The sequence below is a fragment of the Sander lucioperca genome, chromosome 21 (genome assembly GCF_008315115.2).
Source record: "Sander lucioperca isolate FBNREF2018 chromosome 21, SLUC_FBN_1.2, whole genome shotgun sequence".
Classification (NCBI taxonomy): domain Eukaryota; kingdom Metazoa; phylum Chordata; class Actinopteri; order Perciformes; family Percidae; genus Sander; species Sander lucioperca.
The window spans coordinates 7577952-7594405 of NC_050193.1; the positions used below are offsets into that span (position 1 = coordinate 7577952).

Genomic DNA, 16454 nt, shown 5'->3' on the forward strand with positions numbered 1-16454 from the left:
CCAGCAAGCTCTATAAGGGTCTGTGGTACTCACTAGACCCATCCTACTGCATTTGTTTTTACCCCATACTGTAGTGCAAAACTATAATATCCCATATCTTTCTGCCTGCGTAGTTTCTATAATATTTCAATATTACATTGCAGTGATTTTTGAACAGATCTGCTGAAATTTAATATAGGATCACTGTTGTTCTTTCGGATATGAGACAGGGTGTTAGCAGATTTGTCCTAACAGTGTGTCTTCACTTACACCGCACATTCTGTAATTGTTTATTTTTGTGCCCATGTAGCCTACCTGTGTGTGATTCTTCTGTGTGCTCTGATCACCTGATCCAGTGAGCTCAGATGCTATTCCATCAGCCAGTGAAAGAGTTAAGTCTGACTCTGCATACACCGAGCAGGCCTCCCTCCTACTTCTCTTCCCCTCCATCAATTTTTACTGTGTGTGTGTGTGTGTGTGCGTGTGCGTGCGTGTGTGTGTGTGTGTGTGTGTGTGTGTGTGTGTGTGTGTGTTTTGGGGGGGGGGAGGAGTGGGGGAGAGGCGGTGCCATCTGCAAGCCTGGATTGTGATATGCACACAACTATGTTTGATAACAAAATAGCACCGCTGCGGTTTAGTTTTGGATTCATTTTGTGCACATACCGGCTTTCCTCTGCATTTGGAATATTTTTTTCACTCTAGTTCCTTTCTCTATCCGAAAGCTACGGAATAGCCTACGTCGAGAGGCGGAGGCGTTTCTTCTTCCACCCAAAGCTTCCCCAAATCGGGACCCCACTGGCGCAGTAGGCTATGTCATGAAGGTAAGAGGGTAGCAGAGGGGATCGGGGGTCGTTGCGGTTTACTGTTTTCTTCTTATTCTGTCGAGGTTTCAACTTTTAAACTCGGAAGCATAGCTGAGTCACGGTCGCATACTTCATCTACCCGATCATCCCATTTGACGCAACGTGCAGTAGGATAATGGCTCCGGTCGTCCTAGTTTGGGACAAAAAGGACATAAGTTGATCAAGAGCTGTGTTTTCATCCAGCGGTTTTAGTGGGGGTTTTTTTACCACACATCTGTAGGTCATAATAAAACATATCTGCGAGCGTGTAGGCCTGATCTAAGAACATATGCTTCCTATTAAGTGTAGATAAAGAGTGTGAAATAATGGGCTCACTTTGCTGTTTTTTTTTAACAAGAAAATGTGCTTAACAGTAAAACTGAATAACCTAAAGTCGAAAACAGACAATTGTCTGTGACATGATGACAAACTGGACTTAGGCTACTTCTCAAAGTATATGTCAAGGTCACAAATTATACTAAAGATGTGTGAGAAATCTTTATTTTCTTAGGAAAGACATGATGTACGTAATGTGTAGAAGGAATAGGCTATTTATGTGTGTAGTGGTGGTGACTACTATCAGTCTGAGTTAAGTGATAGTAATTTTAAAGATACGTCACAAAATGAATTTATCTTTATTATGAGTGTGAGTAGCCTACAACAGTAATGGAGGTATCCAGATTAAAAATCTTGCCAGGGGGACGATTTAATTGCCACTCTTTGATCTCTCCTGTTACAGCACTCCTCTCTCTGCCATTAGCTGCATTACAACCTCCACTTTACCGAGTTTCATTTACAGGAAGTCACAGGTAGGTCACATTTTAACTGACTCCTCACAGTCTCCAGCCAAGTGACCCATGGATCAGGAGATAATGGGACTGAATGGCCCACAATGGTCACCACTTGTGATTTAACCTGTGGTCAGCTGAGCCACAAACATTTTGTCTCTTACTACCACTTCACAATCTATTTCCAGAGGCTCTCTCATAGTATGACTGATAACTGCCAACATAGTGCCGTCACCTTTTATTCATTGTATGCCCACAGCCTGCTGAGGTTTTTTAAAGAGTTACAACTGTAATGCTTTTAGTTTATTTTTCTTCTATTATAGTATCAACATGCCTGTATTTGACACCCACTATAAATCAGTTTTGTCATATTCAATATTTCACGTAAAGCCCCCTTTTTAATATTTTGGAAATGCTTAGTCATGACATAACACTTGACTCTTAATTGAAGAGGATTGATCCTTTGTGTTTATGCATTTCAGTTCTTAGATAAATAGATGAGACAGATCTGAGAGTGGAACCTTATTGGTTTAACTGACTCACTGCCCCAGCCGTGTAAGGAAAAGCAGTTCAAAGTCCAGGGCAATGGCATAGATACTATACTGTGCATTCAAATTGTGTTGATTATTAATGTAAAATAAAGAATTAAAAAAACACAGCAAACTATAAGTGATACTGATGGACTAACTGTATGTGTAACTGTGTAGGAGTTACAGTTTTGTAAGTATTTGAATGCTTTGAAAACAGCCCCCCCCCTCCCACACACACACACACACACACACACACACACACACACACACACACACACACACACACACACACACACACACACCGGCAGGTTGGGCTGAAGTCCCTGGGTCTGAAACTAATATTTGCTTTCCAGGGAAGGAAAAAATATTCAGCAAATTTGATTTTAGGAAATAGCCGTCAAGCTAGTTATGTTTGCTTACGTATGAGCAATGCACTGTATGCACTCACACAGATCTCTTAAAGTTGTTTCAGGAAAACTGAGCCTAGGTGTTGTGTTTCACATCGCTGGGAGGTGCTGAGTAGTTTCTACTCCTTCCAAACACAATTACTGAGTGAAAATATGTGAGAGTTCAGCTGCAGTCACCAGTGCTGTTAGTAACAGTACGCAAAAGGAGTAACGATACTAAAGATGGTGGTGTGTCTGTGTGTGTGTGTGTGTGTGTGTTATCTGTAAGAAGGTCTCTCCATTAATATTTTAAATAAGAATAAGAATGTTAATTTATATCCTATCTTTCCAGCAGGAACGCCCTTGTGGACATCGCTGAAGTTCCCAATAGGAGCTTGACTTCATTGCATTTTTCCACTGCACTGATCTCTAACGAGCCACCTTGCCTGAGGCAACACAGTGGGCTGGCCTGCTGTTAGACTATCTTTTGCCACCTGTAAAAAAACACTACTGCCATCATGCAGACCTCATCGCTTCGCCGGCAGATGAAAAACATGGTCAACAACTATACGGAAGCTGAGATCAAGGTCCGAGAAGCTACCTCCAATGATCCGTGGGGTCCTCCCAGCTCGCTCATGTCTGAAATCGCAGACCTGACCTTGAATGTAGTGGCTTTCCCCGAGGTTATGGGTATGATCTGGAAGCGACTCAACGACCACGGTAAAAACTGGCGCCATGTTTATAAGGCACTGACCCTGCTGGACTACCTGATCAAAACAGGCGCCGAGCGTGTGGCCCAGGAGTGCCGGGAGAACATTTACACCATCCAGACACTTAGAGACTTCCAGTTTATGGATCGAGATGGACGTGACCAGGGTGTCAATGTCCGGGAGAAGGCCAAGCATCTGGTGGCTCTGCTGAAGGATGAGGAAAAGCTGAAGAAGGAGAGGAGCCAGGCACTGAAGACCAAGACGCGCATGGCGGGGGCCTCCAGTGGTTTAGGCTCTGGATCGCTGCCTCCTCCGTACCCAGGGCGTCGCACAAGCCAGCACATTGCGCCAGGGGTCTACGGGGAGGAGATGGGCAGGTGCAGAGGCTCACCATCCTCCTTTCATTGTGAGTAGCGGGGACATCTGACATCCACACAATTATTTACATGACACCTGATTATTTTCCTGTCATTCTGACCCGTCATCAGTCAGAATGAACACATGACAGGACCCGACTTCATCAGATACATTCAAATGTGATCTTATAGATGATGAAAGTAGAAGACAGAACAGGATCTTTGCATTCCTTATTCCTCACTTAAGATTTTCCACTGATGATGGGAAAAAAGGCAATTTATGGAGGTTATCAGTTATATATTTCTACTCTGCCTCAGTTTGTGAGATCTGTACATCAATCAGTTCTCACCTGTGATTTCTCAAAGAGGTAGATGCTATTTTAATACCAGAAGTGCATTCCAACATTTAAGCTTTGATGAGTAATAATTCATTGTTTATTCTTTTTGTCCTCTGGGGTTTCAGTTTTGCTCCCTACTGATTGTTGGTTATCTGCATTCCTTTCATTCTCCTGTTTGCAGTCATGTCAGCTAAACTGGATTTACAAAAGAGAGGAGGCCCTGTTTGTGCTTGTCTCAATCTAATGACAAACCACAACTGGAAACCATGTTTTCATACTGTACGATCTGTTACGCTACTGCACAGATATTGGTTAGGTGGCTGGATAATATAAGACCTGTTGGGGTTTGGACATCTGATGCCATTGACTTACCAACTACAGTAAACCGCTCAAACTTGAAAACATTGTGGAGCATCAAGTTGCTGTGTGTAGCATTTGTTAATGTGGTATGACTGGTGTGTGTATCATATACTTTGGCATTTGTGTGGTCTGTGTGGTGTATGGTGTTTATTAAAAGGTGTTAGAAGTCAGTAGCAGAGCTGTGGCTTCATGAGGGCACCCGTTACTTTGATGCCTAAGGCCCTTTTTCTCTTTTCAGGCTGGATAACCGTAACTATTTCACACTTTGACAATCATAGCAAGTAATTAAAATCACGTGGTCTTTATCCAGAAAGGAATGCTTCCAGGAAGACCCAACATGTGTGATATACATGTGTGTGTGCCAACTAGTGTGCTGTGCTGCGTAAATGCAGTAATTTTTATTTCTTTGCAATTTTTCTTGCTCTGCCCTTGGTGGATCTCTTGGAGATTCAGGGTGTATTTGGAGTGTTGGACAAAATTTGGATGAATGGCATGGATGGGGGTCAAGAGATTGGCAGCAGCTAATTGCAAGCATTCTAACTATTGAGGGGCAGCACAGTGGAAATGATTGGTTTCTGAGACCTGACTTTGCCAACGAGTGGCCTGCTGCCCCCTTTTAGCCCCGTGACCCACAGCCAGACAGGTCTGCTGCCAGCCCCCCCCCCCCCCACCACCAACATCCCCTCTTCGAAAACCTGGACCTGAGTCCTGGAACCCACCCAGTGGATTCAGGGTAATAAGGTGGGCCCCACTCCAACCCATCCATTCCTCTGCCCCTCCACCACCCTAACTCTCAACACAGGCGCATCATTGTTCTCGGTACAGGCAGAGTTAGGCAGGCAATGCCAGCAAAGGCCCTTGACAACCAGCAGTGGAAAAAAAATTAACATACAAAAACTGTGCCAGCTCATTTCTGACCTTAAAAATCAGCTTAAAGTGTTTCTTTCTTTTTTTTTTCCATCTATGTTTCTGTCTACACCCCTCTGCTTCCCTTTCCTCGCTCAACACCCAATCCCCTCTACTCTTCCTCTGTCCCTGTAGCCTCCTCTTCCTCTCCTCGACTTGCTCCAGAAATGGAGCAAGCACGGCCCACGACCAGTGGAGAAGAGGAACTGCAGCTGCAGCTGGCCCTGGCTATGAGCCGAGAAGAAAGTGAAAAGGTACCTCTAACTAAGATAACACACACACACACACACACACACACACACACACACACACACACACACACACACACACACACACACACACACACACTGAGCACACACAAACCTCTCCTACAGCACATGCGCCTGACAGAAAGAGGCTTCTTAGCCGCCCTGCTGCTGACATCTTATGTTGTAATGCTGAAGTAAAACATTAATCGTCTCCCACACACATGTTTGGACACTATCTGTCATGGTTGGGAAGCACTCCTACTGCCTGTCTCTACTAGGCCACTATTTCCCAGAACTTTTAACAGAAAGTGATATCATCAACTCTGTCTCTGATGTGGTCAATAATGGCTCTTGATGAATTGATGTGAGCACTGTGAAGAGTGAGGCAGCTGCGAGTGAAAGAGTGAGAAGCCAGACAGGATGTGCGCATTGATCCAATCCTAAGCATCCACAGCCCGTCCTAGTCTGTATGGCAAGGGCAGCCGCTGCCCTCTGTGACTTCTGCTTGGAATATATTATAGCGCATAGCAGTTTCTGTGATACTTCTCTGTTCCAAATCACTTTAAGCAAAATAAAGCTTTCCCTTTGATTAGACTTCCTCATAATCCTTCCTGCTTGATCCTAGCCACCTCCTACATTGGATATTGATGAACAGACCCAGCTACAGATTGCTATGACTCTCAGCAAGGAGGAGACCCAGAAGGTACAAGTATGCTGGGAACAGGGATGATTCTTCCTCTGCATCCTTTGCCCTATTAGCACATCTGCTGTTGTTCTATACACTGAAACCAACCTCACACCCAAGTCTGGGCCCTTCTAAGAAACAGCTGCATGTACTACTCACTCTCCTGCCATTTGACCAATGGCCTCCCTCACCCTTGAACATGTAACTTTCTCCAGCAACTAATCAAACAAGGCTTCATCGTTCTGTTCCGCTTACCATTAAATATCTCCTTTTAGTTCAGTAGTATGAGATACTCATGTCAAAATGTTTGACCCTTTTACTCTGCCTGGGACACCTGTAGAATTGCATGCAATGTACTGTGAGTTTGTCCAAGCATTATTCACACTTTTGTACCATTCCCTCCCCGGTTAACCCCTCTTACAGCCTGTCCAAACTGCACCTGTGGCACTGGATATGGATGAGGACACCCAGCTCCAGTTAGCCCTGCGCCTGAGCAAGGAGGAGCACCAGCAGGTAGGGTTCATTGGGGTCACTGGGGGGGGCAAAGAGATTGGTACTCGGTATCGGCCGATACCCATTGCCCAGGTATCGGGAATAAAAAAGTTGGATCGGTGCTTCCCCAGCTAAAACGGAGCATATTCAGACAGAGGTTGAGTTCAGGTATATTCAGTATGAGAAAAATAATGTGTTTTTTTTTAACATTAAAGCATGTAAACATAATCTTGTAGAAACCCAAAATACGTATGAACCTGAAAATGAGCATCATATGTCTCCTTTAAATGATGTAGTGTGGCGCTACCTTTGATCTTTTATAGTAGTAGGGAATCCTCCTGTATGCTTTTTTCATTTTTATGCCTTCGCGCCAGCGAAAGCATCATATTTTTGGGTTGTCCATCTGTCCGTCCGTCATGTTCTTTAGAACTCGATAGCTCAGAAATTCCTTATGGGAAACTTCTTCCAGTTTGGCACACGTCCACTTAGACCTAGGGATGAACTGATTAGAATTTGGTGGTCAAAAGTCAAGGTGACCTCACAAAACACCTGTTTGGCTATAACTTACATAACTCATATGCTAATTAGGACATCATTTTATGCACGTGTAATAGGATAAAATGATGAAGTGATAACATTTTATATCCAAAAGATCAAAGGTCAACTTGACTGTGAGATCATAATGTTCTGCAAAAATACTTTTCTGGCCATTATTCAACGCCATAAGTCAGGGACAGAAGGGGAGACTTACCCGAGACTGACCGTATTTCACAATTGGTCGGATACTAATTTAGCGACACTAATCATGGGTGCCCACCTTGAAACTGTGGTGATTGTATAGATCTTCTGTGCTGCCAGGATGAAGACGTGTGTGAAGCATCCATGTTTTAGAATGTGCAGCTTCTTTGCAGCAACATCCATATTTGAAACATCTACTGCCATGGCTACAACTTTGTGTTCTATCCTGTACCTCTGGTCGTCCACCACAAGCTCATTGGTTTCCTCTGTACTACTCTGTAAAAAATAGTCTCTAAGTGAAGACAGCATGTTTCTCACTGGAAATGATTCACTTGAATCATACATGTCAATATAGTGATAACTTTCATTATTAAATTCCTTCAAAGTCTTCACTAGATATATTATATGAGTCTATCACTCTGTTGTATTATCTCTGGCAACCTTTTTACTCCAACTCTCAATTCCTGTCTCACTCTCTTTGTCTTTTTCCTCCCTTTTTTCCTCTCTCAATATGCCACAAAAGAGCTGCTCTGTTAGAGATCACAGAGATGCTCTGCTCTCGCCTCTCTTTGACCACTGAATTTTCTGGTTTGTGCCCATTGTACTCATCTACCTCCAGGTCATACGCTGCCTAGGAAAAATACAAGCTGGCTTTTGTGCTTGTGAGCAGTCAATGAGTCATAAATATAGAATGATGAAACAATATGGAAATTTTGCCGGAAGCTGTCCTGCCCAAAGGCATACATATGTCTGTATCTGTTGACAGGAGCAAATCAGTCGCCAAGGAGACGAGTCAATGCTCAAGAAGGCTGTGGAGGACAGCATACGTGCGATGGAGCCTAAAGGCGGGGTATGAAATATTGGGGTATGGAATATCTCAATGGGGGTGATGAAATGTAACCGTACATTGTAGTTTACTGTTGTTTTTCTCATGCTTAAACCCTAACCCAGAGAACATGTATTTAAAGACCAATGAGCAAAATTATAATGCCTTATGATAATGATGGCCAGGATTATTGGGTCTGATCAAATTTTACATCTCAACTATTAAATGACAGATTTTTTTCTTGTTTTTGTGGTCAGACTGCCTTCATGGACCTGGTAGACGTGTTTGCATTGCCTTTAGATCAGCCTCCAAGTGACAACCGATGGAATAATGCCACACACCAGGCAGCAGCTTGTCCGGGGAGCACAGACCCCTGGGACTCCCTGGGTGAGCCTTGAGTTAGCTGACCATGACCAAAGCAGGAGTGTTTAAGCATCGTTGTAAATATTATGTAGTGAATTATAGTCATAAAATGTACATTGTTTTGAGTTCAGAAACATTTGCAGCCTGACTCATTTCAGGTGGCTGTTCTTCCCACAGGGATATACCATACAGTGTAGAGTTTGAAATAAACCTCTTCATTCTTCATGTTTACAATACAATTTGTTCTGCTCACTTGCTAGAACAGGAGCCTTTCTCTCTAATTCCCGTTTTTTTATACTAAAGAAGGCAGCACCAACACCTCGAGAGTAGATCTACCTTGGATGGCACCGCCAACTTCCAACAGCCCCCCTCCACCATGGGAGCCCCCAGTCGACCCCTGGGATGACCCAAAGAGTAACCTCAATGCCCCTGGCCGAGAATGGCCCTACCCTGCAAACACAGGTGATACATGCACTCATACAGCTCAGCCAAAGATACATAGGAGAAGCCACAAATATATTTGAAATGACATAATTAAAATAATAAAATAAAATTGAATTTTGGTATGTTTATAGCCTCCTCAGGAGTTGATCCATTCTCAGCACTCAAGGGAGCCGTGAGGGAACCTTCTTCCCGACCTGGAAGTCCCTCAGGTATACAATATGTTCATTTTACTATTCTCATTGTGGTTCTGCGTATCCTACACAGTTGTAATGTCAGAACTCTCTCTTTTTCTGCTGCTAGATGGGGATTTGTTTGATGAGGCCATGGATGGAGGTCAGGTGAATGTGAATGGGCGAAGGGAGGACAGTCCTGAGCCATTTGATCTGTCACATCTTGGAGAAAGCCTGGCTGCCCCCAGCCCTCGTACATGCCGGACACCTGAGGCCTTCCTGGGCCCCACAGCAGCTTCTTTGGTAGACCTGGAAAGGTTGATTCCAGTAAATCCTCCAGCCAAGACCATGAACCCCTTTCTATCAGGTATTTATTGTAGTATTGGCTGAACTGTATATGCAACATTTTGACCAGGAAAGTGTGTGCTTCGATAGCTGCAACTCTACATTTATCAGTTCTGTGTTGATAAATCTAAGTTCACTAACTTGTTAACACAAACCTAATAGTTTTTTTTTCTGTTTAGGCCTCAGTGCTCCTTCACCCAACAATCCATTCCAAACTGAGCAGCCCAAACTAACTCTGAATCAAATGGGCTCCAGCTTCACCGCTCTCCAGGGCACTTCTCTTCCATACAGTGCTTCCCTGCCCCTGCCTACGAGCCACCAGCCTGCCAGCCTCCCTTTGTCACATACCCACCCCACCCAGCCTGGTCTGGGCCTGCCAGGGAACCTCCCTGAGCCTTTGTTGCCCTTCTCTTCAGCCAGCACTGACGGATCACAGGCTGCACAGAACAGTCAGAACCCTTTCTTGTAAGGATGAACTAAACTGGAGAAAATATCTAAGAAAAAAGGGGAATGCCTTTAGGTTATGCTCTTGAAATATAACCACAGACTGAACTTCAGCCCAAAGGACATGTATGGAAACCCTATTCTTAGCTGTTTTTATATTGTGTTATACTACAGTAACCCTTAGATTGATGCAAGCTGGTTCTGCTCTTCACTGCAACAATATGTCCTGCTCATCTTGTCATGAATGCAATAACAGGGTTTAAAAGAGATAACACCTTTGTATCAGTAACAATTAGTGTCATGTAAACCTTCTTATAGGCCATAACCTATTGCGGATTTAATTCAGGAAAGAAAACGTACACAAAAGCACAGTTCGATAACATTTTGTTGTCACTTTACTTAGCCACAGTTACCAGGCAAATGGGTTACGGCTTTTCAAGTAGTCAACAAGTCTCCTGCTCACTCACCTGTTTGTGTGATTGGCTTAGCTGGCTACTGCTGCTATCATATACAAATATAAAAAATAGATTATTAATAAGAGACAAGAGTTAGAGACATCTCGATTCTTGAAATGTTGCTGCATCAACACGGTTAACTTTGTGGAGCTTTTGTTAGACCTAAACTGATGAGCAACATCAGTGTGTACATGATTTTACTATAGTAAAATCAATTGCTGGGGTTAACTGAATGAAATTGTAGTTTGGGAGGACTGGAAGTGCTTTAGCATTCGCTACAAGTGAGGCAACATTAGAAAATGTATGAATCATGAGTTTTATTCATTGCTTGTGAACCAATTACTTTCATCAAATATAAGGGTATAATTGGAACATTGCTTCATCCTCAGTTGGTTTTATTGTTTTGTATTTTCTCATTTCCTGTGATATCAATACATTTAGATGAAATCATCACAACCCAGGCACACACCCAGTACCAGTTGCAGTATCTGTTGTGCACTTTATGCCCCCTGCTGGTAGTGACTTATTACCACTATGCTGCATCACTTACAGTAACTACTCTGACAAATCAAGCTCTTCTAACATATTTGTCACACTTAACCTGTAATTCAAACTGAAGTGCAATAGCTTTTTGTTTCATAATAAAACTAGTCCTTACTTAGAGTAGCATGAGAATCAAACTACAGTCAGTCATGAATCCCAGCTGTTCACTATTCATCTGTACAGAGATGAATTAGTAAAAGTGACCAGTATAAACAATTGTTAACTCAAGGTAAGACCCTACAGTAGTGTTGTTGTTACAATGGTCAACCATACAATCATTCCATTCTGCCATGGCATCTCTTATATATCTCATTCACCCTTATGAACAGTCACCAATATGGTACCAAAGATACAGTGACAGTTTTTCAGTGGGTCCAACACTAAACACATCATTAAATGCTCTTAAAAAATGTGTGTAAACAGTCTTTGCTCACTGAGGATACTGCCATCTCATGCCAAAAGGCTTGAAGTCATCATTCAAAGTCCTGTGAGAGTAGCATCACTTCATAAGGAACAAATGTATGATGGTTCACTTGACTATGATGGACTCCAGCCAGCTCAGCACCTCCTGAAGTCCCTGTCCAGACCGGGCACTGAGTTCCAGTGATGTGATTGGCTGTGTAGCAGATGCTATGATGTCATCCATTCTGAACAGTGACTTTATCTCTATGAGACTCATAGTGCAAGGCATGTCTCTGGAAAAGGGTGGAAAGAAAAACAAAATACACAATGGCATGAACGGCTTTCACCAAGAGACCGAATTATGATATTGGATAGCCTACATATTGTATTCAACCTTCTGACACTGACATCTTGCAGGTATGGCAAGTCGATGTAGGGACTATGTGTATGTGTATGTGAGTGTCACCTCTTGTTGAACAGAATAAGAACAGAGGCACTGTGCAGAGGCTCAGCAGAGAGTACTGACAGCAGCTGGATACAGGAGGAGGATATCTGAGCAATGTTGGCTGAGTCCACCATGAACTATGAGAAAACACAAAGAACGACACATTTACTCAAATAATTCCAACAATCAGTTTGTTTTTCTCCATCAAATGTTGTAAATAGATGCAGCATGTATACAAAAAACATACAATGACGGAGGAGCAGTCTTTGAAGTAACTAGGCCATATAGGGCCCATGCAGCCTCCCAGCTCTCTTAATGTAACCTTCTTCTTCTTCTTTAGTGTCAGGTCGGTCAAGTTAGTTCCTACCTGTGGATATTTGAAAAGACTGGATTACGGGGATGGCCTGTCTCATCAAAACTGACCTTATTAGGACCACATTTCAACATGACTTACTGTAGGGAGAGTAAGAGACGGTTCCCCCAGTTCACCTAATCCTTGCAAGCTAAGCTGTAAACATTTGTCAGGAAAAATATCCACATAAAGACAGTTCATCAGCTTCAGAGGCAAAAGATAGTTTAATATAATATTCAAATTAGTTTTATATAATATTTAAACGGTTTATATTATATATTTTGTCAGTTATGAAAGTGGCATTTTCTGATCGTTTTTCTAAGGGTATGTCAATCAAAACATTGTGAAATACTATTTCCTTTAGTGCCATGCCACTTATTAAACTCATATGCATGTCTACAAATATTGTTTTGCAACTGTATTTGTACTCAAACTGGTACAGAATTACATAAAGGTATCGACCGATATCAGTGACCATATATAATACTAGCTAGGTTATTATATAAGTTATTGCTTATATGTATTTTCTACTTAGTTAACGGCTACTACTAACGTTAGGTTCTACAGTAGCTTATCAGGCTAAATTAGCTATCTAGCTAGCTACACAACAATTTTAACAGTACTGTATAACGTACTTTTTTCGAGTTCTAGTTCAAAACATTCATCGGGGCTAAAAGGATATTTTGTAGACGTTTCAGCAACAACGTTTTTCCGACGCCAGTTGCTCCAAGAAGCAGACAAATGTCATTTTTGCTCATTTCAGCTTTCCAGCAGAAGCATAGCAAAGCGAGTGTTAGCATGTAGCCAATATAGCTTCATGTGGCGTCATGGAGACGCTCACATGACCATGATACGTCGGTGTGATAGGACGAAGTAGAAATCCGTCATTTCAGTCTTAATTCTGATTGGTTACCATTCCACCTGTATAAATATAACGGAAGAAAAACAAGATGACCGTCCCTGAGCAAGATTCCTCGTTGGTTCACACGACGGAAATAGTCAAAATGCCCCCTAAACTTCCGGCACTGCGTTGTTAGTATTAGCACTACTATAATTCTATACATCCATGCTATAATTCCACTAAAATTAGCTGTGGGAAATAACCATGGAAGGTAAGTTAAAGAAAGAGTTGGGAACAGCCATGCTGAAGTCAACCGGTCACTCAGGTGGTGGATGTATCAGCGAGGGCCAGAGTTATGATACCGACACTGGGAGAGTGTTTGTGAAGATAAATCACAAGAGCGAGGTATGTTATCATTATCTTTTAGATTTTAATTAATTATAGTGGCACGTATTTAATTGGTGTTTGGCCGAACCTGAACATATGTACCCGCTAGTTAGCTACACTCTCTGAAAGCCAGATAGTACTTAATTGCCACTGAACTTTGTGCTCACATTGCGAAATGGAAAACAGTCTAATTATTTATTTCGTGTGATGCAAATTAATGTAGGTCTGTGCTTCTGCACTAGTCACCAGCCAAAAATCCTCTTTTTTGTTTGTTTGTTTGATTCAGGCCAAATTGATGTTTGATGGTGAGATGGCCAGTTTGGAAGCCATTTTAAAGACAGAAACTGTTAAAGTCCCCAAGCCTGTGAAGGTGGTTGAGCTTGACACAGGAGGATGTGTATTTGTAATGGAACATCTGGACATGAGAGGTCTTACCAAGTAAGAACTCTCTTATACAATTTGTTTAGAACTGTATAGGTAGAAATGAGGGCAGCGTAAATATAGTAGTGTTTAGTTTATAGTAAGTAAAATATAGTATGTAGTTGGCTCTTTTTTAATAAAATACATTATTTCCAAATCCAATGTGTAGGTACTCAAAGCACCTAGGAGAGCAGCTGGCAGATCTGCATATTCACAACAAGAGACAGTTGGAAACATTTAATAAAGAGCACCAGACAGTGGGTAATTAACCTTAACCTCACTTTAGTACCTTTTTATGCTACTTGTACACACATGTGGACAAATGCACAACAACATTGCTCATTCTATGCCATTACTACACTGAATAACAGTTAACTCTCAAATTTTAAATTAGAGTTTATTGCTGATTAATTAAGATTTACTACATAACTGTACACAGGAAAAGGAGCTGGACAATCGGAGGTGGCTGTTGTTGAGAAATTTGGCTTCAGTGTACCTACATGCTGTGGATATCTACCACAGGTTTGTATCTGTATACTAGGCAAGACTGGACTCTGTTTTAGTCTTTAAGAGGTAGTAGTAGTACATTTGTATGTAGTACATGTATGTAGTCTCTAAGTCTTTGAGATGTTACAGTTGTCTTTATTGCATTAATGTTTTTCCCTTACCTCCCCAGGAAAATGAGTGGCAGGATGACTGGGTGACATTCTACTCCCAGCAGAGGCTACAGCACCAGCTTAACATGGTGGAGAAATCTTATGGAGACAGGGAAGCTATAGAATTATGGGCCAAGCTACAGGTTAACCCTCCACCCCCATTTGACCCCATCAGAAATAAAACATATTTTACACAGATATGTATGATTGTATAAATGATATGGCAGTGCAACTTACATATTTTGTCTGTTATTTACAGCTGAAGATCCCTCAGTTTTTCAAAGATGTAGAGATTGTCCCTGCTCTCCTCCATGGAGACCTGTGGGGAGGCAACGTAGCACAGTGTACAATGGGCCCAGTCATCTTTGACCCAGCCTCCTTCTATGGCCATTCAGAGTATGAGCTGGGTATTGCAGGGATGTTTGGTGGCTTCAACAGCTCTTTTTACTCTGCTTACCATGACAAGATTCCTCAAGCACCAGGCTTTGCAAAGAGAAACCAGCTTTACCAACTCTTCCACTATCTGAATCACTGGAACCACTTTGGTGGTGGCTACAGGGGCTCTTCAATAAGTATTATGAAGAACCTATTGAAATAATTGCACTCACATTTACTTGTAGAAAGCTTAACAGTCTTAAACTAAAACCAAAATATATGTATATTTTGACAGATGTTAATTAACCAAAATAAGTTGGCTAATTGTTGAAGAGACTAAACACTATAACATTGTAATGTATGTTATATTGTGTCGACAATACAGAATCAACATAACAAAATATTTCTACCCTGTCTGCTCTACACCAACCTGCTTCCAAAATGTGAAAAACAAAATCCACATCTTTCAATTACTATGTTAAATTCTATGTTTGAACAAAGATATATATATATATATATATATATATATATATATATATATATATATATATATATATATATATATATATTTTAAACATTTTCTGCACGTGGAAGAGCAAGCAATGTGTTATGGATATTCTTTATCAGGCTTGCTTGTCAGTTAGAAGAACAAATTGGTCTGAAGCTGAGTATGCTTTGGTATGCATCAAAACCTTACACATTTTCATTGCCTGCATTTAACCAGCATCTGACTGAATTGTATTGCTGTGCAAAAGACATCGGATTTTCCCAGTGAATGCATTACTTTATACTTTATCTACACCATAGCTTAACTGTTGATGTCACGCAGACTAAAACACTACATACACATACAAAATATTTCTGCATTTATGAATCCTATATATTTAATATCCTCTGCTTAGCCAACAATAAATCCTGGAATGAACTAACGTGTTTGTCCTGACCTGCTGTATTTGTTATGTATCTGGTATGAAAACAGTAGTAAATCAGACTGTAAGACCATCATCATCATAAAGAACTCTCCACCCCTCTTTCTCACTGTTTGACCCCCTGCCCCAGAATTAACAAAAGCTTCTTCCCCCAGGTTGTTGTATACCTTGCCTCACATGCACCTTAGTAACATAAACATACACATATGAACCTATTTGTCTTAATTTGTGTTGCTACTTTGCTTATATGTGTATAATTATGTTTTTGTATGTTTTATATTCTACTATTTGCAGTTTATTAGAACATATTCAGGACTGTTATTGCTCTCAACTTTTGATGCACCCATGTTTTTGTTATGCATTCATGTTTTAATCACAATCTTTTAAGAACTTGACTTGAAATTACATCACAATGGTACAGGCTGTGCCATTGAACCAGTAATTTACAGCTCTGCAATGCATCGTAACAAACGCTTGGCAACTTTTAGTGGTGGAAGAAGTATTTAAATAATTTACTTAAGTAAAAGTATGGGTACCACAATATAGAAATACTACAAGTAAGTTCTGCATTCAAAATGTCACTTAAGTAAAAGTACAAAAGTATTATCAGCAAAATGTACTCAATGTATTACAAGTATAATTATTTGTCAGAATGGGTCCTTTCAGCATTATATTATTATATTACTGGACCATTATTAT

At 41.4% G+C, this 16454-nt stretch overlaps 3 protein-coding genes across 9 annotated transcripts; 2 read left to right on the forward strand and 1 right to left on the reverse strand.

Moving 5' to 3' along the window:
- Positions 1–522: 522 nt before the first annotated feature.
- Positions 523–10782, forward strand: epn3a (epsin 3a). Of its 6 annotated transcripts, none has more exons than XM_035996721.1 (11): positions 523–800; positions 2878–3641; positions 5331–5449; positions 6069–6146; positions 6552–6641; positions 8125–8208; positions 8442–8571; positions 8854–8974; positions 9121–9200; positions 9292–9528; positions 9686–10782. In XM_035996721.1, exons 2-11 carry the CDS (start codon positions 3044–3046, stop codon positions 9973–9975), a joined length of 1827 nt encoding a protein of 608 aa, XP_035852614.1. In that variant the 5' UTR covers positions 523–800; positions 2878–3043; the 3' UTR covers positions 9976–10782. The 6 variants fall into 6 exon arrangements, with proteins under 6 accessions (XP_035852614.1, XP_031168246.1, XP_035852613.1 ...); XM_031312386.2 differs by having other exon boundaries at positions 524–800; positions 8854–9009; positions 9123–9200; XM_035996720.1 differs by having other exon boundaries at positions 525–800; positions 8851–8974.
- On the reverse strand, positions 10708–13062 carry arl16 (ADP-ribosylation factor-like 16). Of its 2 annotated transcripts, XM_031312389.2 has the most exons (5): positions 12830–13062; positions 12250–12305; positions 12043–12162; positions 11817–11932; positions 10708–11643 (listed from the first exon to the last, which is right to left on the reverse strand). In XM_031312389.2, exons 1-5 carry the CDS (start codon positions 12945–12947, stop codon positions 11478–11480), a joined length of 576 nt encoding a protein of 191 aa, XP_031168249.1. In that variant the 5' UTR covers positions 12948–13062; the 3' UTR covers positions 10708–11477. The 2 variants fall into 2 exon arrangements, with proteins under 2 accessions (XP_031168249.1, XP_035852615.1); XM_035996722.1 differs by lacking the exon at positions 12250–12305 and having other exon boundaries at positions 12043–12164; positions 12783–12980.
- Positions 13063–13080: 18 nt separating this feature from the next.
- LOC116059360 (fructosamine 3 kinase related protein) lies at positions 13081–15356 on the forward strand. The gene is made up of 6 exons (XM_031312388.2): positions 13081–13393; positions 13662–13813; positions 13965–14056; positions 14235–14317; positions 14472–14594; positions 14711–15356. The coding sequence occupies exons 1-6, from the start codon at positions 13253–13255 to the stop codon at positions 15047–15049; spliced, it is 930 nt and encodes a 309-aa protein (XP_031168248.2). The 5' UTR covers positions 13081–13252; the 3' UTR covers positions 15050–15356.
- Positions 15357–16454: the final 1098 nt, after the last annotated feature.

Bases quoted from the DNA above. Each gene is read 5' to 3' on its own strand.
- arl16 (XM_031312389.2), bottom strand. From the start codon at position 12,947: ATGCTAACACTCGCTTTGCTATGCTTCTGCTGGAAAGCTGAAATGAGC. The intron at 12,306-12,829 runs ATATCCTTTTAG...ACAAATGTTTAC, and splicing joins GTTGCTGAAACGTCTACAAA to AGCTTAGCTTGCAAGGATTA. The intron at 11,933-12,042 runs GTATGTTTTTTG...GTTTTCTCATAG, and splicing joins AAGACTGCTCCTCCGTCATT to TTCATGGTGGACTCAGCCAA.
- epn3a (XM_031312384.2), top strand. From the start codon at position 3,044: ATGCAGACCTCATCGCTTCGCCGGCAGATGAAAAACATGGTCAACAAC. The intron at 3,642-5,330 runs GTGAGTAGCGGG...CTGTCCCTGTAG, and splicing joins CTCACCATCCTCCTTTCATT to CCTCCTCTTCCTCTCCTCGA. The intron at 8,572-8,850 runs GTGAGCCTTGAG...TTTATACTAAAG, and splicing joins AGACCCCTGGGACTCCCTGG to AAGGCAGCACCAACACCTCG.
- LOC116059360 (XM_031312388.2), top strand. From the start codon at position 13,253: ATGGAAGGTAAGTTAAAGAAAGAGTTGGGAACAGCCATGCTGAAGTCA. The intron at 14,057-14,234 runs GTAATTAACCTT...AACTGTACACAG, and splicing joins TAAAGAGCACCAGACAGTGG to GAAAAGGAGCTGGACAATCG. The intron at 14,595-14,710 runs GTTAACCCTCCA...TGTTATTTACAG, and splicing joins AATTATGGGCCAAGCTACAG to CTGAAGATCCCTCAGTTTTT.